At 43.9% G+C, this 25,596-nt stretch overlaps 2 protein-coding genes across 2 annotated transcripts in view; both read left to right on the forward strand.

Moving 5' to 3' along the window:
- rab13 (RAB13, member RAS oncogene family) overlaps positions 1-9,052 on the forward strand; it is a 34,556-nt gene extending 25,504 nt beyond the window's left edge. Inside the window, exons 7-8 of the mRNA XM_084336402.1 lie at positions 262-312; positions 1,925-9,052. Of these exons, the coding sequence (XP_084192528.1) occupies positions 262-312; positions 1,925-1,996 (123 nt within the window). The 3' untranslated portion in view covers positions 1,997-9,052. The remainder of the gene's footprint in view (positions 1-261; positions 313-1,924) is intronic.
- Positions 9,053-10,802: 1,750 nt separating this feature from the next.
- The window catches only part of fam189b (family with sequence similarity 189 member B), a gene marked incomplete at both ends in the record, with an annotated part of 28,227 nt that continues 13,433 nt past the window's right edge, over positions 10,803-25,596 (forward strand). Inside the window, 7 exons of the mRNA XM_084336401.1 lie at positions 10,803-11,030; positions 11,150-11,206; positions 11,467-11,574; positions 19,722-19,838; positions 22,333-22,440; positions 23,743-23,903; positions 24,191-24,290. Of these exons, the coding sequence (XP_084192527.1) occupies positions 10,803-11,030; positions 11,150-11,206; positions 11,467-11,574; positions 19,722-19,838; positions 22,333-22,440; positions 23,743-23,903; positions 24,191-24,290 (879 nt within the window). The remainder of the gene's footprint in view (positions 11,031-11,149; positions 11,207-11,466; positions 11,575-19,721; positions 19,839-22,332; positions 22,441-23,742; positions 23,904-24,190; positions 24,291-25,596) is intronic.

Raw genomic sequence — 25,596 nt, forward strand, 5'->3', positions numbered from 1 at the left:
CTTTAAATCATTTTAATTAATCTCAAGTTAAAGCATTAACTTTGACAGCCCTAGTTTTTAGTCAACTGTGGGAAATCGGTCAGGTTTCAGCAGTCCTGACTATGGTGGGAAGTTTGTTCCAACTTTACGAGTTGACAAGGACCAGCTGAACGCATGATTATGCCACACTTGCACCAGTCATGCCCCTCCCTCTGTTTCTCTCTCTCTCTCTCTCGCTCTCTCTCTCTCTCTCTCGCTCTCTTCCTCTCTCTCTTCCTCTAGTCGTTTATGTCTTTGGCACGAGACATACTACAGAAGTCCAGCAAGAAACCGGTGAGTCAGCAGGAATCAGTCCATACTTTATGCAATGGATCTGTGGTTGGTATTGGGATAGTCTCTCTCAGCAGAATCTTTATCAAAAACAGATGTTGTCACCTCTTACCATTATGTGGTATTATTTTGGTTGCTTAACCAGCTTCCAACGGGACCCAGGTGGCTGCTTTGACAAATCACAATAGAGTGGGGGAGAGACACTCTTAGGGCGTTTTCACACCTAGCTCGTTTGGAGCTGTTGTTCCGGAACCTGGAGCGTTTACCGCAAGAAGGTCCAGGGTTCGATTCCCGCTTGGGGACCAGGTTTCCATGATGCCAGTTACCCAGATGGGGTATCTCCCAGGCCTTTCTGTGTGGAGTTTGCATGTTCTCCCCGTGCTCGCAAGGGTTTCCCCCCCGATAAGATAAACCCAATGGAAAAACATGCACAACAACAGATCGCTAACGCTGTGGCGTCCTTGACGAAGACGGACAGGAGCACTTGGATTGGTCCCCTGGCGCGGCTCACGTTGACGCCTGTCTGCTCCCGGCTGCCCTTGGGGGGGGAAGGACGACGGGATGGGTTAATCGCAGAGACGAATCGCATCGGCGATTCTAAAGAGACAATGCATGCGTGTGTGTTCCGGTGTGTGTGCTAAAAACTAACCGCTGTGTGTACCGCTAAAACATTGAGTGTCGTTGCATGCCGAATAAAGACCTCTGCAACAGGTCCTGCATTATTATTATTACCCCCTATTTCGGTTAATTTGGGCATATGTGAACACAGCAATCGCATTCTGTTGCGGAACAGATTTCAATGTGACGCGGAGATTCAGGGTTAGGGGGGGGGGGGGGGGGCACACCCCAAAATCTGACCAATGAGTGGCAGTTTGCTCGCGTGTGCGTTTGTTTTGGTCCGCTGTTAACACAGCCGTGTGAACACACGAACTAAGGGACAAGTGCTACATTGTATCATTATAGTCCCTGTGTCTCCCTGAATCGGAACAAAGCAAACGAACTACAGGTGTGAAAACGCCCTTAAGAATCTTAGAAAAATAAAGAGAAACTTGGCAAGAGTTTGAAGACTGTTGCAATGACTTACAAATGTGAAATGATTGTACGTTGTGAGATAATGCCAACGTTACTGGATTAATACTGTTGTCAAAACGCCTCTTCTTCCTGTGAGCAGCCAGTCTCTCTCTTTGTTTGTATCTCTCTGTATTGATTTTAAAGTAGCCAAATGTTACACTATAAAAACGAACTGGATAGTTAATAAATTATAAATATTTCACTTCATTAGTTGAAATATTCTAAAATCATTACGTCTGCTATAAGCCATTCTCCCTCTCATGTGTGTGCGTCACAGTCATTTGTATATTATTAATACAAAATAATTTGACAGAATGTTCCATGCTCTGTATCCAATATTATATTCCATTACTTTTGTAATATATTCCATGATGTTTTAGGTTTTTGCTGTGGTATAATTTTTTAACCAGTAGTCAAAACATTGGTATCATGGCAACACTAGTTGGCATAATAATATGTACTGTTTGCCTGTAGGATCTTTTTTAATGCCAAACTCTAAACTATTACGCTTGTGTATTTATATCTGTTCTACCTTATTCCACAGGGTTCCACTGGGCGCGAGGTGAAAATTACCAGCAGTACAGAAAAGAAATCCTCCAAATGTCTTCTCCTCTAGATCAACAACTGGCTACACGTGGAGGAGCTATCAACTTTTAGACAGTATTATTGAGAAAAGGATAAAAAAAAATAGCTAAACAACTAAAGGAGCAATCTGTAAGTTCTCTGTCTCCATCTGGTGGGCTCTCAAATATCAGCTGAAAACATACAGGTACCAAAAAAGTGCAACTTGATATCACATGGCGGCGTTTTCTACTTTAGTTCCCCACAAGAAATATGGAAACAGGAATAGAACTTAAAGATTGCTCATTCAATTTACTCTCAAACCCGCCTTCTTTTCTCGATCCTCCAATCACAACCGTCGCTTTCCTCGGATCAAGAAAAGAGGGCGGAGCTTGAGATAGGTCAATGACTATGACACATCACTGAGGTGGTGTCGGGGCATTGTGTAACAGGACATCCATTGGTGTTTGATGAATAGTTTGAGCACTGCCCTTTTTCATCTAGATAGAACACATTTTGTACCCAAACATCTCGTGATAGTATTATTTGTATGGTAGAAAAAGGGTAACCACTGCGCTCAGACAGGTGCGTAGTCCAATATTAATTATGCAAAAAAAGGGGAGGTAGGGACCGCACTCGGAATATCGTTGTTTTTATTTTCAAAGGACACAAAACGTTGATGAAGGCCGGATGGCTGAAAACGTTTTGTGTCCTTTGAAAATAAAAACAACGATATTCCGAGTGCGGTCCCTACCTCCCCTTTTTTTGCAGTATTATTTGTATGATAATGGTGACTGACAGTCTCACGTAACATTCCAAGGACCGTTGACACAACACTCCGCTATTCAGTCGCTACAGTGGAACGAGGTCTTTTGTAACAGTTTTAGGGCTACATATTTCCTCCTGTAATTCCCTGGCTTATCACTCCACTACAGAACAGGCCATATTCAGTCGTGTGCAGATATAGTGCTTGATGGAATTAGCAGATTTGCGTTTTTATCTTTGTTATCATTAGACTGAACAGCACTCAGCCTGAATTGCAATCCCATTTGATTTTCAGCTTGAAAGTATTTCCGCTGAGGATAAGGTTGTTGCTGGGAGAGTCCTTAATGATTCCCTTAACTAATTACGCATCTCGTAGGTCTGGTTTTATTTCCCAGGCAACGCCGCTTTGCATTGTTGTTAGCAATCTGGCCAGTGAGCTGCAGTAGCAGTGGACACTGGTTGGCCTTGGGTTGGAAATACCGTAGCAAAGTCCAACCAAGCACCCAGGGATTCAGCAGCCCCCCCCCTCCAAGGAAGGAAACTCTTTATATGACAAGTACAACCAGGAATGTACCCTCTCCGCTTAACCCTTTCACTGCCACACGACAGAAGGTTAACCCATTACTATCACACAACCGACGGTCGCCGCTGTTGTGAAAGGCAGTGAAATGGTTAACCTGTGTGTTGTCGCAGTGAAAGGGTTAACCGTTTTTGGTAGTGCGGCGGTGAAAGGGTTAACCCATCCTAACAAGCCACGGTCCTGCACCTGGGGACCAACTCCAGTTCTAATGCCAGTGCCTTGGGCAACGCTAGGGAGTCACCTATAGCGTGCATGTTATCTTTATGGTGTGGGAGGAAACACATGCAAACACAGGGAGGAGAACACATGCAAACATGTTACCATGTTTGTATGCTATTCATAGTACCCTCATAGTATCCACATGACACGTTTGCCGACTAAGATGTCCGTGATGGAATACTCTGAATAGAAGAGATTTTACTGCAAATTATGCTCACATTCCACAGGCATCTGTCATAGATCCTGCTACATGCTTTCAATTTGGACGAAAGTGTGAGACTTTAATCACATCACCATTAGTAAGGTCTCTAGAACATGCACACGTGTTACTAGCGTATGCATTTGGACATTTTTAAAGACGTTTTTGTATTAAAGTGTTTTTTTCTTACTGTTTGCATTTTATACACTCCGAGCCCCTTAGTTACATATAGAGTTTTTAACATCAGACGTGAATACTTTTAGTCAGGAAGTCAGAAGAATGATATGCACTTTCACTGCTGACAGTTGATTGGCTGAAATTAGATTATGCCGCATAATGTTACCTTTATGCCAAAAGCAGATAGACATTCCACACATTGGTGCAGTGGTTTTCGGAGGAGATACTGTTTAGGGGAAGTGGGTTTCTGTCGACCTATCTCAAACTCTGCCCTCTTTTCTTGATCCTCCAACCACAACTGTTGCTTTCCTCCGACAAAGTTTAGTCAGAGGAAAGCAACAGTTGCGATTGGCGGATCAAGGAGAGGGGGCGGAGTTTGAGATAGGTACATTTAATTATTTCAATGGGGGCTGTAGCTGAGTCCAAGGAAAGTCCAAGACCAGCTCAGAGCAAATCGAATTGTATTAATGACGGAGACAGAAATGGGCTATGTAAAGCGTACGTCATGTGGCGGGGACAAAACTACATGAGTGCACTGGAATGCTTGCAGCCAATCAGTGGCAGAGTGGTTAGCACTGCTGCCTCACAGCAAGAAGGTCCTGGGTTCGAACCCCAGCAGGGGGCCTTTCTGTGTGGAGTTTGCATGTTCTCCCTGTGTTCTTGTGGGTTTCCTCTGGGTACTCTGGTTTCCTCCCACACCATAAAGACGTGCATGTTAGGCAGGGACTACAGATGGAAACTAGCTCATTAGCTCAAATCTGGCACATTTACATTGATGTGGAAACTGAAGATGTTGTGCACTGTCCCTGGTAAATAAAAAATATTAAAATAAAAAATAAATTAATAATCATTTTATTTCAGACTAGGTGAGAAAAATGCAATCTGTCCACCTATTGAAGATTCTCTGATAGGCAGGGGAAAAAACAGTGTCAACATTCACCAAGTCAGTGGAGGCTGCTGACCAAATTTTTACGTGAAGCACAAATTATTATATTATATATTAAATTATATTTTTTAAACATCCCCAACGCTGCAACACCCTCATTTCTCCCAGGTGTCAGGCTCCTCATTCGCTTCCATTCATTTTGGGGACCATGTTTAAATATCATCCTTCTGAAGTATAAACAAACTATACTGCTGTGACGATTTCAATAAAACAGACCTTTCTGAGTCAATGGTATGCAGTGGTGTTGCGCAATATGTCGGGGCCCCCCCGCAGGGCAGACCACTCCCCTAAATCAAACCAAGCAGACCATGGCTCGGCGGCCCGATCAAACCAAGCAGACCATGGCTCGGCGGCCCGATCAAACCAAGCAGACCATGGCTCGGCGGCCCGATCAAACCAAGCAGACCATGGCTCGGCGGCCCGATCAAACCAAGCAGACCATGTACAGTATACAGTGGCTAATATACTATCAATACTACTATTGAATATACATACACTATTCATTTCATTTACACTATACATTTCATCAAACCAGCATGTCATGTCTCCCTTAACTGTCGGTGAAAAGAGGGAGAACTACAATGACCAGAATGCCTGGCAATATTTACTTCCTCCTCCACAGAGGCACTAGTCACTAGATCTGATCAGTGCAACGTACGCTAGCCTAGCCACAAGCTAGCGGCAAACATTCATTCATTTAGGCAGCACCACTAACACAGTGCACATAAATATTATCTGCAGGCTGCATTAGCAGCCAGCAGCCAACGTGATACATTACATCAGGCCCGGACTGGCCATCGGGAGCACCGGGAGTTTTCCCGGTGGCCTGGCCTGCACAGATTAAAAAAAAAAAATTATAATTTTTTATTTATTTTTTGCCAGGCCATTGTTTCTAGTTGTGGCGGCGGCGCGGCGCGATAGTTAGATAACCTAGATGGGTGGGGAACAACCAGGATTTCACTGTCTGCGTCAGAGTTGGAGAACTATCTGACTCTCTCTCTCACGCGGATCACACACACAATGGAGCCGTGCTGCCGCTTGTGATTGGTGGAGGCGGGACCAGGCGATACAACTGATTGACAGCGGAGGCGGCGAATGGAATGGCAGACGGCACTCAGATGCAGAATAACAGCCAGGCAATGAGCCAGGTAGTGAGGGACTCGGGAGAGATACAGTAGAGCGAAAGTCAATTAACGTTGATGTCAAGATGGACAGTGGAAGAAAGAGAAAGGGTGGAGGAGAGAGGGATAAAACAAAGAAAAAGAAAGGCCCTTACAGGAGAGAGTGGTTAACTGTATTATAATAGTAAATAGAAAAATATGTTGTGCTCTTGCTTTTTTCTTTTTGAAGGTGGAGAGAGTAGCATTGCTAGTGCCACAACAGTTTTATTTGAGGTCCATAACAGTACATTGTACTAAGCAATTGTTGGCTCATTAGTTTGTGATTCACATGCACTAAAATTCACCAGAATGCAGGAAATTAAGTCTTTGTAACAAAAAAATTCCTGGTGGGGGACCCCCAGACCCCCCGCTTAAAAAGTGGCCTGACTGGGTCTATATTTCGCGCTATATCTCCCGGTATGAATTATTTCCCCAGTCCGGCCCTGCATTACATTGTGTTTATATGTGACATAGCCAAGTTAACAACGTTTCATTCCCTTATTCAAGTCTCTAAACAATTCGACTAGCTAACGTTAGCCATTAGCAAAGAACGCTAGCCTAGCCACAAGCTAGCGGCAACATTAATTCATTTACACTAACACAGTGCACATAAATATTATCTGCAGGCTGCATTAGCAGCCAGCAGCCAACGTGATACATTACATTGTGTTTATAATGTGACATAGCCAAGTTAACAACGTTTCATTCCCTTATTCAAGTCTCTAAACAATTCGACTAGCTAACGTTAGCCATTAGCAAGGAACGCTAGCCTAGCCACAAGCTAGCGGCAACATTCATTCATTTACACTAACACAGTGCACATAAATATTATCTGCAGGCTGCATTAGCAGCCAGCAGCCAACGTGATACATTACATTGTGTTTATAATGTGACATAGCCATGTTAACAACGTTTCATTCCCTTGTTCAAGTCTCTAAACAATTCGACTAGCTAACGTTAGCCATTAGCAAAGAACGCTAGCCTAGCCACAAGCTAGCGGCAACATTAATTAATTTACACTAACACAGTGCACATAAATATTATCTGCAGGCTGCATTAGCAGCCAACGTGATACATTACATTGTGTTTATAATGCGACATAGCCAAGTTAACAACGTTGCAATCCCTTAATCAAGTCTACTACAAGTATGTATTGTTCTCTAAACAGTTAGCTAACGTTAGCATCCAGGCTAATCAGGCTTTCGTTTTACAAACACTACAACTTACTTTTTTCTGATCCAGGTGCATAAGTCCACTTCTTCATGTTGCTCAGTTGCTGGTTTATACTTCGGTCCTAATGTTGGCGCAAAGTTTCATTTAGCCTACTGTGTGTTGTTACAGCTGTACTGTAAACTACTAGCTACAAGTTAGCTTGCCTTCACTGTCCAAGATGGCACGTCAACTACAACTACACTAGTCTTCAACTGAGATAAAAAATAAAAAAAAAAGATATATCATCCAGTGCACAACAATAAGTGAACAAGTGAATAAAGATCTTAAAATATGAATGATTATATTAGGCAAATTAATGTTCTTCTTCAGGCAAAATGCACACATGAGATGATGGAACACAACTTTGACTAGAACACTGACGCCAGCCCAGCTGCAGTTCTGCATGTATTTTACCAGGCAGACTCTGATTGGATTTGCAAGGCTGCCAATCATTCAACCTCTGTGTATTGGATGTCAAGGGCTGTCAATCATTAAATCCTCCATTCAATGGCAAGAGTTTAACTGCACAGTCCGTGCTTAGATGAAGTTAATAGCCTATTTTGATTGGCTGTTATTTATTATTTATTTAACAATGGGTCAACCTGTGAAGATATTCTGCACGAATAATTACTGCAGGCAATACTGCAGTGCAGACCTGCTCAGAGCTGTCAATTTTGGCCATTTTTGAAGAAGAAAAAAATTCACTGGCATTTTTTTACAGAGGAAAACATTTATAATAAAAAAAATAATAATAATAATTAAAAAAAAAAAAAATATATATATAGGTATATGTAAATTAATAATAATTGTGAATTATGAGTGAATTTGTATTTCACGTGTTGTCATAGAGAAACCTCCACTGCACCAAGTGACCCATATACCAAGACAAGTCCAAGTCAAAATAGGTAGGCTACTAGTAGACTGAGACGTGTCCAAGACAGCAGCAAAGTGGACCGGAGTCTGGACCGGGTACTACACCCCTGATTTCAATAGCAAATAGACTGGCAGGTGGTTATAAAAACCCTGAAGAAGAGATGAGTAAACTCCACAAAAACAAATACCCTCCACCACACTATACTCTATACTTTGTGTCTTTCTCCTTCTATTGGGTTTCCTCGTAGCTTTTGAAGGGCACTATCTTATAGATTAATTTATAAAGCTTCAGATTTGGTGAACATCAATGATTACAAAATTGGTGATTTTTTTTCTTCCTAATTTGATTTCAGTCAAGACAATTATGCATCTATAGCGGAATCCACATGAAGTGGAAAAACAAAGCGATCTCCTGCGTTTGTAAAAGGGGAAAGCTCTTGTCTACAGCTTATGATCACTTTGAATCATATATCTGAACATGGGTATAGTTGTATACAGCTGGCCCATTCTGATGCAGGCTGCATCATGGTACGTAGTGTAAACTGACACTGGTGGTAAACAAGCCTTGTTTGTATGGATGGAGGGATTGAGGATGTGGAAGAGAGAAACGGAGATAAGTGCAATATGAGAAGACGAGATGAGAGAATTGACGGATGGAGCAGAGGAATAGAGAAAATGAGAGATGCTGCTGTGTTCCTTTTATTTATTTTTTAAGTGATGTAATAGTTGGGCTTGCCTTTTATCTGAAGTATCAGCTTAACACAACCTTACCACTATCAGATGTGACAGGGGACTACTCCAAAATTGTTCAGATCAGCAGCAATTATTGTGATCAGAGGAGCCAATCATTGTTTTTTCCCCCCACAAAAAGATATTCCTTTCTTTCACAAACATTCCTTGTATGTTCAGTATAGGCCTATCACATTAATATGTATGTCATACATGCTGCTTACTGAATAAAAGAAAACTGTCAAAAAGCAGGTGTCATCTGTGTGTGCATAATTAAATGTGTCTCTTGGGCCCAATCAAATAATAGACTAATAGAGCAACGCCATTGAACTACAACAACCTCACAGCCGTCTTGCCCAACTACCAAGTCCAGTTTGAAAGCATATAGTGCCATCCGTTTTCATTGGGCGGCTGCAGCGGAAGACATTATGGGAGGATGTAGCAACCGCCCCTCCCTCCCTCTCGCATCAGCACCACGACCAGCGCGCCGCGCTCTGCCGCATCTCCTCGGTGGTCGGCGGCCGGCCGCACGTTCTTCTGCGTGCCTTGTCATCACATCGGGCAGGTGTCGGTTTGCAAACACGATACCCACACACATCATTCCTTTTTGCCACTTAAGTGGTACAGAGTTGAATTGAACAGAAGAACACAATTTAAGGAAGAGAGGAATAACCAATTGTGGTCATCTAAAACAATCGGTATCTTTTTGATCGTTGCACAGTGTGCCTCTTTCTTACGTCCATATGATGACGTGGGACTGGAAGGAGTGAGGTAGATGTCTGGGATACAGACGCGCGTGACTGCAGAGAGGAGGGGGGGGGGTCTAGGTGCGCGTGTGGACAACCGCAAAACTCCAGTGGTATAGAAATACCAAGAATGAAATGTCTCAAGGAAACGCTGGTTACAACCTAATGTTCATTTGCAAGGACACCTCGAAATACGATTGAAGCTATTCCATTACTAGGCTTTTGTTCATGTCGAGAATAGATGATGATGATTATGATCGTCTCCCGGACGAAACGATTTGGTGTGATGATGATGCTGCTGTGATCTCTTCTTCTTCTTCTTCTTCACCGTCTTCCTCTCGGGACAGAATGTGGACATAATAATAATAATAACATAAGGACGTTGGGCGCACCACGCATCCTCCTCCTCGGGACATTTGCTTCAATGCGCCATCATGCCCGAATGAACACATGGAACTCGTGCCGTTTCTGGTGAGCGTGAAAGCAGGCGGTTAATGCTAGAGAGACAACAACGGATCAGCTGTTTTCCGTGGTGATACTCAGGGGTTTGTTTGCGGCCTGCTCGGGGCTCCAGTTACCGCAATGCTACGGGCTGGAGGTGGGAGGCAGGAGGTGGAGGGATGGATGGAAGAGGAGAAAGGGAGCCGTGCAGAATAAAGACACGCAGGTAATAGCAGAGAATTAGGTCCACATTCTGATTCTGCTCGTGTATTTTTAATCAGAGAGAGGGGAATGGTTGTGTGAAGCAGCTGCAGACTCTAGTTTGTTGTGGTGGCCTCAACTGCACGGAACGGAAGACATGTAATATGCAGTATATATAACAACATGGACCTAGACGTTGCATGTATCCTCTCTGAAATGTCGAATGTTGAGCTCTCGGAGTTTATGAACGTGTATAGCAGCTGCCCAAATCCTCAACTTTCTGCTGACCGAAGTTCTTGGACACTGGCTGGACAATAACGCGCACCATGGGGGATTGCGCAGCGCCTATGGCACTTGCCAGCGGTAAGCTTGGCGCATAATTGTGACAGAGTGGATTTCTCAAGCCAACAGTCAAACCCTCACACTATATAGTGCCACTTAACGGCTCTCCCCTTCTTCCACTCTCCTGCAGTTTTCACATGCCAACCTGAACTTTGTTTTATGGGCCCTGCTTAAGTTACTCAAACCTCACCTGGGTATAGTAGTGGTACCCCTTCCCACCCTCACAGACGCACACACACAAACAAACAGACATACACACCATTCCACCATCATGCCTTCACCTTCGGACTCCAGCAGTGTGGCATCAGGGTCCCGGGGCTGGTCAGACAGTCGCAGGGGGATGTCAGGCCGTGGGCAGGGTGGTGCCAGGCTGCTGCTCTACCTGGGGCTGTGTCACGTGGGCCTGGGAGCCATGGTCCTGGCGTTCTCCTTCACCAGCATGGCCTTCACCTCCTCAGCCCGTGTGAGGCAGTCCTGTCCCTTCTGGGCCGGCTTCTTCGTAAGTGAACGGGACACAGATTCATCACATACTCAGTGACTTGGAAATATATACGAGATGGCAGTGCGACCTATACCGTCCGTGACAGTGTTTGTTTGGTTTGCGTCGTGTGTTTCCAGGTGGTGGCGTCGGGGATAGTAGGGATCATCTCCTGGAGGAGACCCCTCACTCTGGTGGTGAGTATTGTCCTGTATGCTGATCTCACTCAAGTTTAACCTATATGCTGTCAATAGTTGGTGATAATAACATGAGTGTAACAAGCTCACTGAACCAACCTGTGTGTGCGTGTGTGTGTGTGTGTGTGTGTGTGTGTGTGTGTGTGTGTGTGTGTGTGTGTGTGTGTGTGTGTGTGTGTGTGTGTGTGTGTGTGTGTGTGTGTGTGTGTGTGTGTGTGTGTGTGTGTGTGTGTGTGTGTGTGTGTTCCTTCCACCACCAGGTGTCATTGTTCATGCTGCTGTCTGCAGTGTGTGTGATCCTCAGTCTGGCTGGTTCAATGCTCTCCTGTCAGAATGCACAGATGGTCAAATCCATGCTCACCTGCCAGGTACATGCAGCATGATGTATGAGTGTATGTAACATTGTACAGTAAGTATGAGTGTATATAACACTGTACAGTATGACTGTATCTGACATTGTACAGTATGTATGAGTGTATCTGATATTGTACAGTATGTGAGAGTATTTGACATTGTACAGTATGAATGTATCTATATGTACGAGTGTATCTGACATTGTACAGGATGTATGAGTGTATCTAACATGTACAGTACACAGTATGTATGAGTGTATCTAACATTGTACAGTATGTATGAGTGTATCTAACATGTACAGTACAGTATATATGAGTGTATCTAACATTGTACAGTATGTATCAGTGTATATAACATTGTACAGTATGTATGAGTGTATCTAACATGTACAGTACAGTATGTATGAGTGTATCTAACATTGTACAGTATGTATCAGTGTATATAACATTGTACAGTATGTATGAGTATATAACATTGTGTTGGAGCCAAAAAAGCCTTTCTGTTTATTTCATTTTATTTGTACTCACGGTGCAGAGGTGTGGCATTTTCAGTCACCATGGCAACCACCACAGGGGTTGGTTACCCATTTATACTGACCAGTGGGTGACGAGCCGCAGGTGTGCAAGGGGGATAGCTAAACAGTTTTTGACCGTGTTCGTGTTGATGTGCCGTATAGGTCGGCGTTCAGTGTTATTAGTTAAAGAGTATTTGTGTTATATTATTTGGAGGAAAAAAGGTCAATAAAAGGATTGGCATATTGAAAATGATACGAGCACTCTGGACATTGAATTCGTCAAGCACGCGTCTAACTCAAACCAGCCCACTTGCCCCTCGCAGTAGGCTTATAGGTAAAGGTTCTACACATTGTACAGTATGTATGACTGTATCTGACATTGTACAGTATGTATGAGTGTATCTGATATTGTACAGTATGTGAGAGTGTATCTGACATTGTACAGTATGAATGTATCTATGTATGAGTGTATCTGACATTGTACAGGATGTATGAGTGTATCTAACATGTACAGTACAGTATATATGAGTGTATCTAACATTGTACAGTATGTATGAGTGTATCTGACATTGTACAGGATGTATGAGTGTATCTAACATGTACAGTACAGTATATATGAGTGTATCTAACATTGTACAGTATGTATGAGTGTATCTAACATTGTACAGTATGTATGAGTGTATCTGACATTGTACAGGATGTATGAGTGTATATAACATGTACAGTACAGTATATATGAGTGTATCTAACATTGTACAGTATGTATGAGTGCATCTAACATGTACAGTATGTATGAGTGCATCTAACATGTACAGTATGTATGAATATATAACATTGTACAGTATGTATGAGTGCCTCTAACATGTACAGTATGTATGAGTGCCTCTAACATGTACAGTATGTATGAGTGCCTCTAACATTGTACAGTATGTATGAATATCTAACATTGTACAGTATGTATGAGTGTATCTAACATTGTACAGTATGTATGAATATCTAACATGTACAGTATATATGAGTGTATCTAACATTGTACAGTATGTATGAGTGTATCTAACATGTACAGTATGTATGAGTGTATCTAACATTGTACAGTATGAGTGCCTCTAACATGTACAGTATGTATGAGTGTATCTAACATTGTACAGTATGTATGAGTGTATCTAACATGTACAGTATGTATGAGTGTATCTAACATTGTACAGTATGTATGAGTGTATCTAACATGTACAGTATGTATGAGTGCCTCTAACATGTACAGTATGTACGAGTGTATCTGACATGTAGTACAGTATGTACGAGTGTATCTGACATGTAGTACAGTATGTATGAGTGCCTCTAACATGTACAGTATGTATGAGTGTATCTAACATTGTACAGTATTTTTTATTTTATTTAACCTTTATTTAACCAGGAAGTCCCATTGAGATACAAGATCTCTTTTGCAAGGGAGACCTGGCCAAGATGACAGCAATAACACCCGCAAACATCAGACAGCAATAAAATGTGCGGTACATCACACAAGAACATAATAAAAGTGCATGCACACAATACACAATACATCACACGTAAACATAAAAACACAAAACAGAACAGTCTACATAACAGTAAAAGTGTACGACAGTAAAATACAGGGCAATACAGTAACTCTGCAGTTTTGCAGCTGGGACCCGACTAGAGAAAGCAGCGACACTCTTCCTGTAGGGAGTTATGTAATACAGACCTAAACTCGCAGAGGGAGACCAGGGTATCTAAGTGGATATGGTCCTGTAGCCCATTCCATGCCCAAGGTGCGAAGCTTGAAAAAGCCGTTCTTCCTAGTTCAGTGTTTATTCTCGTTTTTTTTTTTTAAAGTAGCCATCTCGTGGACCTGGTATGGTAGCTGCTAGAGGCAAAGCTAATTAGGTTGGAAAGATATAGGGGAAGCTTCCCTATGATGGCCTTATATATAAAAACAAACATGTGGGATTTCCACCGTACATACAGAGAGGTCCATCCTACCATTTGGTAAAGCACACAATGGTGAGTAAGCCCTTTGGCACTAGTGATGAAGCGCAGAGAAGCATGATACACACTGTCTAGCTTTTTTAGCATTGAAGAGGCAGCATGCATATATATTATGTCACCATAGTCCATAATTACAGACAGGAATGTGGCTTGAACAAGTTTCTTTCTGGCCTCAAAAGAAAAGCATCGTTTGTTGCGAAAGAAAAAACCAAGTTTTAGTTTAAGTTTCTTTGTGAGGTTTCCAATATGCACTTTAAAAGATAGCTTTTCATCCAGCCATAGCCCAAGATACTTGTAGGATGAAACATTTTCTATGGTTGCTCCCTTTAGCGTAACGATATGAACATGATTCACTGGCTGTGAACGAGCCCTTGTGAACATCATGGATTTAGTTTTCTTTGCATTTAAAACTAGTTTAAGATCAAAAAGGGAGGTTTGAAAACAATTAAACGCAGCCTGGAGGTTCTCAATCACCTGAGTAAGGGAGGGAGCACTTGTATACAGGATTGTATCGTCCGCATAAAGATGCATCTTGGCTGTCTGGATTTTATTCCCCAGGTCATTTATAAAAATAGAGAATAAAACCGGAGCCAAAATAGACCCTTGGGGAACACCTTTGTTGATTTCTAAAAAACTTGATTTGTAGTTCTCTGCAAATATACATTGTGTTCTGTCTGAGAGGTAATTTCTGAACCAATTTACCGCTTCCTGTCCAATGCCAATGTTGTCCAGTCTATCCAGTAATAGTTTGTGGTCTACGGAGTCAAATGCTTTTGATAAATCAACAAACAATGCTGCACAATGTTGTTTATTGTCAAGTGTGTTGATTATGTCATTAGCCACTAGCATAGCTGCAGTTATGGTACCATGTCCAGACCTGAAGCCTGACTGAACCTCACTTAGGAGGTTATTTTCTAATAGGAATTGCTTTAGTTGAATGTTCACAAAGGATTCAAAAACTTTGGCCAGGACAGGGAGCTTAGAAATGGGGCGATAATTATTAACATCTGAGGGGTCCCCACTTTTTAATAATGAAAGGACAAAAGCAGACTTCCACATTTTGGGGATGGTACTAGTCACAAAACTAAGATTAAAAATTGAGGCAATAAAATCAGCAGCTGTCTTTAGGAGGACTGGGTGTAGGTTGTCCGGACCTGCTGACTTTTTACAGTCTATGTCTTTCAGGGCTTTACAGACTTCAGTGACAGTGATAGGCTTAAAGTGGAACGGATTCACAACAGAGCTTACAGCCGGGGGCACCATTGGGCGTCCCGCCGAGGTGTAGGGCACAGTATCAGAATTATTCAAAATGGATCCAGCAGAGATAAAATGTTCATTAAAAATCCTTACAATGTTACTTTTATCTTTGATCTCACTGCCATCCGTCTTAAGGTGGTCTGGAAGGCTGGCGCAGTCACGTGTACCAGCTACAGATTTAACCCATTTCCAAAATTTTGTTGGATTATTCAGATTTTCAGTGACTGCTTTCAAATAGAATTCTGATTTTGATGTTCTAATCAAACGTGTACACTTATTTCTGAGAGATCTAAAAGAGGTCCAGTCTGCAGGGGCATTCGATGTCCTAGCTTTTGCCCACATGCGGCATCTCTTTGTCTCAGAGAAGTTGATATATTATCTGAAAACCAAGGATTATCTTTTCCGCTGATCCTATACTTTTTGATGGGGGCATGCTTATCGCAAATAGACATAAATGTCATCAGAAAATAATCCCAAGCAGCATCAACATCAGACATGAGGGAAACGTTCTCAATGTCGCTATGATATAAATCATGCAAGAAAGCTTGTTCTTCAAAGTTTTTAAAAAGTCTTTTGAATATAAAGCGTGGTTTGGTTTTAGGAAGCTTGGTATTGCGTACGCACACAATTGCACAATGATCGCTCACCTCATTACAAAAAATCCCTGTGGCGTTGTATTTGTGTGGACAGTTTGTTATAATAATGTCCAATAGTGTGGATTTTTGCGGCGCTTTGTGGTTGGGTCGAGTTGGGGCAGAAATCAATTGTGTAAGATTTAAGGAATCACATATTATGTCTTTAAAAGGTTCAGAGGCCGAAGCCAGCCAATCCCAATTTAAATCCCCCAAAAGAATAAACATTTAATTTGTGTAGGATGTCGGAGAGAGAGGAGAGAGCACTGCTTGCAGCGGAGGGTGGTCTATAGCAGTATGTATGAGTGTATCTAACATTGTACAGTATGTATGAGTATCTAACATTGTACAGTATGTATGAGTGTATCTGACATGTACAGGATTCTTAATAGGACTAGTTGTTAAAGAACCCTAAATATTCAGCACAGCAATTGAATGAGGTTGGAGATATCCTCTTGGGTGGGGTGGAATTTGGCAATGATCACGTGGTGCCACCAGTACGACACATCTTCAGTTGTGTTCCAACCTCATTGGGTGTTTCGGCCATTTATCACAATACACCCTCTGCCGAGGTTGGCCCACCACAGGCTGATCAGGGCTGGGTGTGTGTCGCACGGTGGCACCACGTGTTCATTTAGCAGCCCATGATGCGTCTCTACGTTTCAGCCACAGCCAGTGACTGCTCCGTTCTGCTGCAGTGGCAAGTTCTTTGATTGCCTTCCGTTGGGCCTGTCCTCTGAGCCCTACTTCCTTCAGGTGCCTTGTGGTGGAACTGGCTACAAAGCCTCTGCAGCCCACCTCCACTGGCCACACCTTCACGTTCCAGCCCCGCCTCTCTGCTTCAGCTGCTAAGTTGGCATATCGCAGCCTCTTCCATTCGAACGCCTCATCGATGGCTTCCTCCCATGGGACCATCAGCTCAACGATGAAGACACGCCGGCAAGATTTGGACCAGAGGACCAGGTCTGGGCGCAGGTTGGTCGCTGCAATTTCGGGTGGGAAGGTAAGCCTCTGGCTGATGTCTACCCGCATTTCCCAATCCCGGGCTGCGTTCAGTGGGCCTGAGTTTGGAGGTGATGGCTTGGTCCGCCGTTTCTCCCCTTCCCGGATGAAGGTTGTTTTCCGTGGGAAGGTAGTTTGGGCATTTAGAGGCATGGCGTTGGTGGTTACTCTCTTGTTCTCAAGTTCGGCAGCCAAGCACTTCAGTACCTGGTTAAGGCGCCAGGTGTATCTTCCTTGAGTTAGACTGGTCTTGCAACCCACTAAGATGTGTTTGAGGGTTGCTGGGGCTGCACACTGGAGACAGGCTGGGTCCTCTCCATACCAGAGATGTAGGTTGGTTGGCGAGGGCAGGACATCATATGTGGCTCTGATGATGAAGCTTAGCCTATTAGACTCCATGCTCCACAGTTCGTTCCACGTGATTTTCCTCCTCTCCACGCCCTCCCACTTCATCCAGCGGCCTTGCTGGGCTTGAGAGACTGCCTTGGCACACCTGGCTGCTTCCTCCTGGTGGCGCACTTCCTCCACCACCATGTGCCGCCGTTCGGTTGGAGTAGCCTTTTGCCATGTGGGTGTAGTTGCTTCCAAACCAAGGCCCCCTCTGCCATGCTGGACATGCCCCACTATATCCCGGTGTCTGAGGGCGGTCTTTGCCACTGCAACTGCTGCAGATGGCTTCCATTTCCTCCCCGTTGCTAGGGTTGGAGCAGCACCTCTGACAAATGGATCCCGGGATTCTGTGAGAGTCATTTCCAGCCTTGATTTGGCACATTTGTACTCCTCCACCAGGCTTGAGATCGGTAGGGAGAGGGCTCCGTTGCCATACAGGCCTATGCTGCTAAGGCCTCTCGGCAGTCCAAGCCACTTCCTCACATGTGCAATTTGTGCATTCACCAGTCTCTCCAGCCGATTGGCATGAGATAGAGTGACCTCATAGATGGCAATTGGCCACATGAGACGGGGCGGCAGTCTAAACTGAAAGCACCACAGCTTCACCTTCCCAGGGAGAGCAGTGTTGTTGATCTGCTTGATGCCACTGATTGTATCCTGCCTGAGTTGTTCCACTTGCTTCGAGTCTTTGAGTTCTGCGCTATACCAGCGGCCAAGACTTTTGATAGGCTTTTCCAGAACTGTTGGTATTGGCTCATTGTTAATGTGGAACCTCTCATTGGCGAGCTTGCCTTTGACAATGGAGATACTGCAGGATTTGCTGGGTTTAATCTCCATTCGTGCCCATTTGATGTTTTCCTGGAGTTTATCTAGCAGGTGTTTGGTGCATGCCTTTGTTGTTGTTATTGTCATCATGTCGTCCATGTACGCCCTGATTGGAGGAAGATGCAGCCCGCTCGTCAACTGTTCCCCTCCAACCACCCATCGGGATGCTCGAATAATGAGCTCCATTGCCATGGTAAACGCCAGTGGAGAGATGGTGCAGCCCGCCATTATGCCTATCTCGAGGTGCTGCCAGGCAGTTGTACTGGCCTGTGCTGTAACACAGAACTGGAGGTCTTGGAAGTAGGCTTTGACCAGCCTTGTGATGCCCTCTGGGACTTGGAAGAAGTTGAACGCTGTCCACAAAATCTCATGAGGCACTGATCCGAAGGCATTGGCAAGATCTAAGAAAACCACATGCAGGTCTTTCTTCTCCTTCTTGGCCGTCTGCACCTGGTGCCAGATGACATTTATGTGTCCCAGGCATCCTGAGAAACCACTTATCCCTGCCTTCTGCACTGAGGTGTCGACAAAGTTGTTCTTCTGCAAGAATACTGAGAGCCTCTGGGCCACAACACTGAAGAATATCTTTCCTTCCACATTCAGAAGACTGATCTGGCGGAACTGGTCGATGGTTGAGGAGTTCTTCTCTTTGGGAATCAGGATCCCTCCTGCCCTTCGCCATGCCTTTGGTATAATTCCTTTTTCCCATGCCACTTTCATTAGCTTCCAGAGGTACTTCAAGACGCCCAAGTATGTATGAGTGTATCTAACATGTACAGTATGTATGAGTGTATCTAACATGTACAGTATGTATGAGTGTATCTGACATGTACAGTATGTACGAGTGTATCTGACATGTAGTACAGTATGTATGGGTGTATCTGACATGTACAGTATGTATGAGTGTATCTAACATGTACAGTATGTATGGGTGTATCTGACATGTAGTACAGTATGTATGAGTGTATCTAACATGTACAATATGTATGAGTGTATCTAACATGTACAGTATGTATGAGTGTATCTAACATGTACAATATGTATGAGTGTATCTAACATGTACAGTATGTATGAGTGTATCTAACATGTACAGTATGTATGGGTGTATCTGACATGTAGTACAGTACGTATGACTGTATCTAACATGTACAGTATGTATGAGTGTATCTAACATGTACAGTATGTATGGGTGTATCTGACATGTACAGTATGTATGATCTATGTCTACCTTTAGCTGAAATGCCCTTATGACCAGGTGTATATTTGGGATGTGCCTGCAATGGGTGCAGGCGAGGGAGGACATCATTTTCGGTGTGAGTCCATGATTTGTTCTAGGTCTCAGTGTGTGTGTGTGTGTTGTGTGTGTGTGTGTGTGTGTGTGTGTGTGTGTGTGTGTGTGTGTGTGTGTGTGTGTGTGTGTGTGTGTGTGTGTGTGTGTGTGTGTGTGTGTGTGTGTGTGTGTGTGTGTGTGTGTGTGTGTGTGTGTGTGTGTGTGTGTGTGTGTGTGTGTGTGTGTGTGTGTGTCTGTGTGTAGGTGGAGAACGGGCTGTGTGTGTGCTGTGCTCCCACACACTCCTGCTCCATAACAGAGGAGGAGACCCTGGTCCTGTACCTGAACGCTGACTGCCACTCAGTCAGACATCAGCTGAAGGTGGGTGGGATGACCGTCTCTTCACTCTCTTCCCCCTCAATAATGCCGATGAATCATTTCAGCCAGTTCCCACGTGTGTGAAATAGAATTTTGAGGTTTGAACTCGCGTTAACAGTCATTGAAAGCTTGAGAATTCGGAGAGAGAATTTTGAGAAAAACATTCCAAAAGACTGTTCCTCCAAGAAACTGTACTGTACGCTATGTGAGGTTTTGTCCAGTTTAATCGTGACACGCCAATTAACAAAATCTGCGGTGGTAAAAGAAATCTTTATGCTAGAGATGTGGGGGTAAAATAAAAGATGGGGACACTGTTGATTCCATTCTGTGATCAGTAATATAGAAGCAACCACCAATTTAACATTACGATTCAGGATTGCTTCCCTCAAAAACACTGCATATATGTGTAACGGTTGTCATATCGTCACCTTAAACTTCGATGAGGGAGTTTCGAACCCGTGGTCTGCCGCACCACGGGTCGACAGCACAGACCGCTATACCAAGAAGTGAACTCACTGCTTTGCAACGTGTCTATGTGTCTTTTTTAAGGGTGAGAGTGAGTTTAACCCATAGCACCGCTACTCGCCACAGCCACATCTGAAGTCCATCGTGACTGCGCCTCGCGGTACCATCTGTTACACTCACCCCCCTTAAACTCACTCCACTCCACCCAAGGCATCCGGGTCATTCGGCACCAATGTAACGGTTGTGATATCGTCACCTTAAAATTCGATGCCCCGAGGGAGTTTCGAACCCGTGGTCTGCCGCACCACGGGTCGACAGCACAGACCACTAAGGCTGTCTTAAATACTTCGAAGCTTCGTTTGATGGGCATGGGCTTCGAATATGAAAATTCGAATATATTAATATATATATATATTATTTTTATTTTTTTTGCAAAATCAACTCTGCCTCTCTTTGTTAACTACAACAAGCAATGCTGTTTGTTATTTAAGATGAGGTCGGACTCGGCACTGACAGATTTGTGTTCATTGTGCTGCTTTTATAAAGCCTCAAATGACGGCTTACAATATTTCATGAAAGCAAAGTGTTTAGTTTGTCTAAGATTTAAAAAGGTTTAAACTTTACAGCACTGACAAAGTTGAACAAAGTGCTGTACAAGTCCCACAACATAATTCTTTAAAAAAAAATTATTTAATTTTAATTTTAAATTAAATTTTTTTTAAATTGTAATCTCGAAGCTTCGAATTAAAATCGAATCTCGGCCCCGAAGCTTCGAATTCCATTTTTTTTTTCGAAGGTCAGCCCTACAGACCACTATATCAATAGGTGAATTCACTGCTTTGCAACGTGTCTATGTGTCTTTTAACACATTCCCTGCCACGCTTATATCCATCAATGTATGATCACTGCCACCACTCTAAGCCTATGGAGATGTTTACCTTCTTTGCAGGTCTATAACTTTTTTAATTGTATTGCTAAATTGACATTACTATGGCCCATTCAACATCGATTATCTATCGTTCAGGATGTAGGAACGTTATACTTTTTCATTCATATATTCATACGAAAATACCGTCTAGAATATAAATATAGTTTTTATCATTTTCTGCAGTAATTCCTAGAACGTGAGCTATAGGCCTAAACGCATATATAGATTATCAACTGCTGTTTGTTGGCGATACACGCTATATTAAACATTTAAACTGTACATGATCCTAAACGTTATGACTTGTCATGCGCGGATGAACGGGGGGGGGGGGGTCGTTTATAATTCCGTGATCGTCAGTAAATGCTTTATGTAGTATGGGTGATATATTGATCAGAGCAGTTTGCATTGATAATAATAAACAAACAGGCTGAAAGTAACGTCAGCGTCCTCTTACCGTTCGACGATGAGACTGGAGGAAAAAGATCCAACTTATTTGACGGCGATCTCCTAAATCCATTTCCGGTTTGTATAATCATAATAAACGCCCAAATAGTATCGATTATTGCGTTATGGCAGCGATCGCTACACACGGACGTGTGTCTACAGTCCCGCAACAATATGCGAGTGCCGGACGCATTTGCCAGATGCACCGGAGATCTCCAGAGATCCACTTCCGGTTGCAACTCGCCGATCATCCACCAGGCGGCAGTATTGAAGCGTTGCAGAGTTGTGCAGGCTCCCACTGCATCAGACCAGGCTCCGTGAGGGGAATTATGAATAACATGGCGAAGAAAAAATGAAATATGATCTCAATAACGTCGTACGCCGTGGAATGGCAGAATTCGCGTGAACTTGAAAAACACGTCGTAAGCCGTTTTCCGGCGTGGGATGTGTTAAGGGTGAGAGTGAGTTTAACCCACAGCACCGCTAACTTGCCACAGCCACTTCACAACATCTGAAGTCCATCATGACTGCGCCCTCACGGTACCATCCGTTACATTATGTATGAATTTAAATCACAGGTGGGTGGAACTGACTTTAGGGCAGGTCTCCCTGGTGTGATGTGTAGGATCAGGGTTTGTCTGAATCCATGTCTCCCTGCAGGACCTGCTGTTCAGTGCGTGTGGTCTGAGTATCCTCTCCACCGTCATCTGCACCCTGTCCACCGTCACCTGCAGCATACATATATTCTCCCTGGACCTCGTTCACCTGGTGAGTAGTGAGTACACACACACACACACACACACACACACACACACACACACACACACACACACACACACACACACACACACACACACACACACACACACACACACACACACACACACACACACACACACACACACACACACACACACACACACACACACACACACACACACACACGCACGCACGCACACACACACACACACACACACACACATTATTTATTCTCAAATTGAACGACTTGGGTTCCTGATAGAAGGACTGGCAGGCAGTATATACAACAGATGAAGCATGGTGAGTAAAACAGACCTATTAAATGGATCATTTTGATGATCTTCAACCTGAATCCTATCATTCTGTTGTGAGGAGGACGTGATCATCTGACATACAACTGTTCAGTTTTGGACCTATACTACTGTTGAAAGTAGTTGAGGAAATAGCCTCTGCAGTTCACTAGAGATCTACTCTCCACCGGGTGACATCATCTGGCAGAGTTGCTCAGGGGCCCAATGGGGCAGCGCTGTTGAGAAACAGAACTTGTTGATCATTGGTATTTATACACTGGTATTTATTTATTTTTATTAATTTATTTTTAAAGTCCTTATTGGTAAACAACCTGTTTTATCTCCTGTATCACTGTTAGATTAGAATATTGGAACCTATTCAACTCGATCAGATGACTGGATGGTTCTGAGGGTCCCTCAAGTGTGTTCTGATCGAGGGAAGTCAGCTTTTCCCTTTGATGCCTCTAACTCTTGAAATGTCCTCCAACTCTCTGAAGTCGGAGGTTCTCCCTTCCCTTGGTATGTTTAAACGTGTTTAAAATTGTATTGTATTTTATTTTCTGTGAATATTGCTTTTATTATGTACTGTTTACATTTGTACAATCGTCGTTTCTGTAAATGAGGGAAACCTCAGAAGCTTACGATTTTAAATAAAGGTTGAAATTAAATATGTCCTCCTCACAACAGAAGCATAGGATTAAGGTTGAAAATCGGCAAAGTGGCCCTTTATGAAAATTCCAGAAAGCGTATTTTCCATCTATATGTTAAACTCTTCAAGATCACATGTAGCCCTACGTATACCCAGCGTTTAGATGGTCAAATTCAAATTAAATTAATTCTGGATTTGGGTCTTTCATTAATTGGGCCTTCACATGAGTGGCGCTAGTGCAGATGGAATACATGAACGTCTTCAAGTTGTATGCTTTTCAATTCAATACGGGAAATTATATTTCACTAAGGCTGTGGTCCAATGCATTATGCTAATTATGTTGATCATGTCTCTTTCGCTCTTTCTCTCTAGCTCGCCCCTCATCGTTCTCGCTCCGTCAACCCAGAATGCACCACTCCCCAGGACGCCTTCCTGACCAACATCATGGACTTTGAGGAGTTTGTTCCACCTATCCCCCCTCCCCCCTACTACCCCCCTGAATACACCTGCAGCTCTGAGACAGATGCTCAGAGGTATACAAACACACACACACACACACACACACACACACACACACACACACACACACACACACACACACACACACACACACACACACAACGCTTTATTTGGATACACCAATTAAATTACACATAGATATTCAACATAGTTCAACATTTAAGGACACACAGCGCATCTGTCTGTGCCACATGGCCTGGTTAAAACACACACATTTACATACACATGTACACATGTACAAATATTGGATTATGTGAGGTTGTAATTGACTGATGTGTTTATTGATCCATGTCGTCTCTAGCATAACCTATAATGGGTCCATGGAGAGTCCTGTTCCTGTGTATCCCACTGACTGTCCCCCTCCTTATGAAGCCGTGATGGGCCAGAGAGCTGCTAGCCAGGTCTGTGTGTGTGTGTGTGTGTGTGTGTGTGTGTGTGTGTGTGTGTGTGTGTGTGTGTGTGTGTGTGTGTGTGTGTGTGTGTGTGTGTGTGTGTGTGTGTGTGTGTGTGTGTGTGTGTGTGTGTGTGTGTGTGTGTGTGTGTGTGTGTGTGTGTGTGTGTGTGTGTGTGTGTGTGTGTGTGTGTGTGTGTGTGTGTGTGTTTTAGGTCTATGTGCAGGTGGGGTATGTGTGTGGGCGTGTGGATAAATGTGTGTATATGTCTGGTGTTTTTATCGTCCAGGTTAAAGGGAAACGACACCCAAATAATGAATCCTTAGCAAATGACCTCAATACCTTCTATGCGAGGTTTGATGCTGGTAATAACAACACCAGCTCACAAGCCTCGGCAATGGGGGGGGGGGGGGTCGGCTGCTGATGGAGGCGCAGTGTTCAGGGTAACAGAGCATGAGGTGAGGCGGACCTTTAAAAAAGTGAATATCAGGAAGGCAGCAGGTCCAGACGGCATCCCCGGCCGCGTCCTAAAAGTCTGTGCCGACCAACTGGCCCCAGTATTCACTGACATATTTAACCTGTCCTTAGAACAGGCTGTCATCCCCACCTACCTGAAGAAGTCCACTATTATCCCTGTACCCAAAAAATCCAAGCCTGCTTGCCTCAACGACTACCGCCCTGTAGCTCTCACCTCCATAGCCATGAAGTGCTTCGAGAAGCTAGTAAAGGGCTACATCTGCTCCTCCCTCCCCATCAACATGGACCCCCTGCAATTTGCATACCGCCCCAACAGGTCCACGGAGGACGCCATATCCCATGTGCTGCACACAGCAGCATCACACCTGGACAAGAGGCAGGGGAACTATGTGAGAATGCTATTCATCGACTACAGCTCGGCATTCAATACCATAGTCCCCTCCATACTCATAGCCAAGCTCAGGGACCTGGGCTTGGGCTATGACCTCTGCCAGTGGGTCTTGGACTTCCTGACTGGCAGACCCCAGGTGGTGAGAGCAGGCAACTGCACCTCCTCATCCATCACCCTCAACATAGGGGCCCCCCAGGGCTGTGTTCTGAGTCCCCTCCTCTACTCCCTGTACACACACGACTGTGTGGCTCAGCGGAGTAGCAATACAATCGTCAAATTTGCTGACGACACAGTGGTGGTGGGCCTGATCTCTGCCAACGACGAGAGGGCCTACCTGGAAGAGGTCAAGGTCCTGGCGGGATGGTGCCAGGAAAACAGCCTCTCCCTGAACGTCAGCAAAACAAAGGAGATGATTCTGGACTTCAGGAGGTCGGGGGTCAAGGACTA

Source organism: Notolepis coatsorum, assembly GCF_963971535.1.
Source record: "Notolepis coatsorum genome assembly, chromosome: 19".
NCBI classification, from domain to species: domain Eukaryota; kingdom Metazoa; phylum Chordata; class Actinopteri; order Aulopiformes; family Paralepididae; genus Notolepis; species Notolepis coatsorum.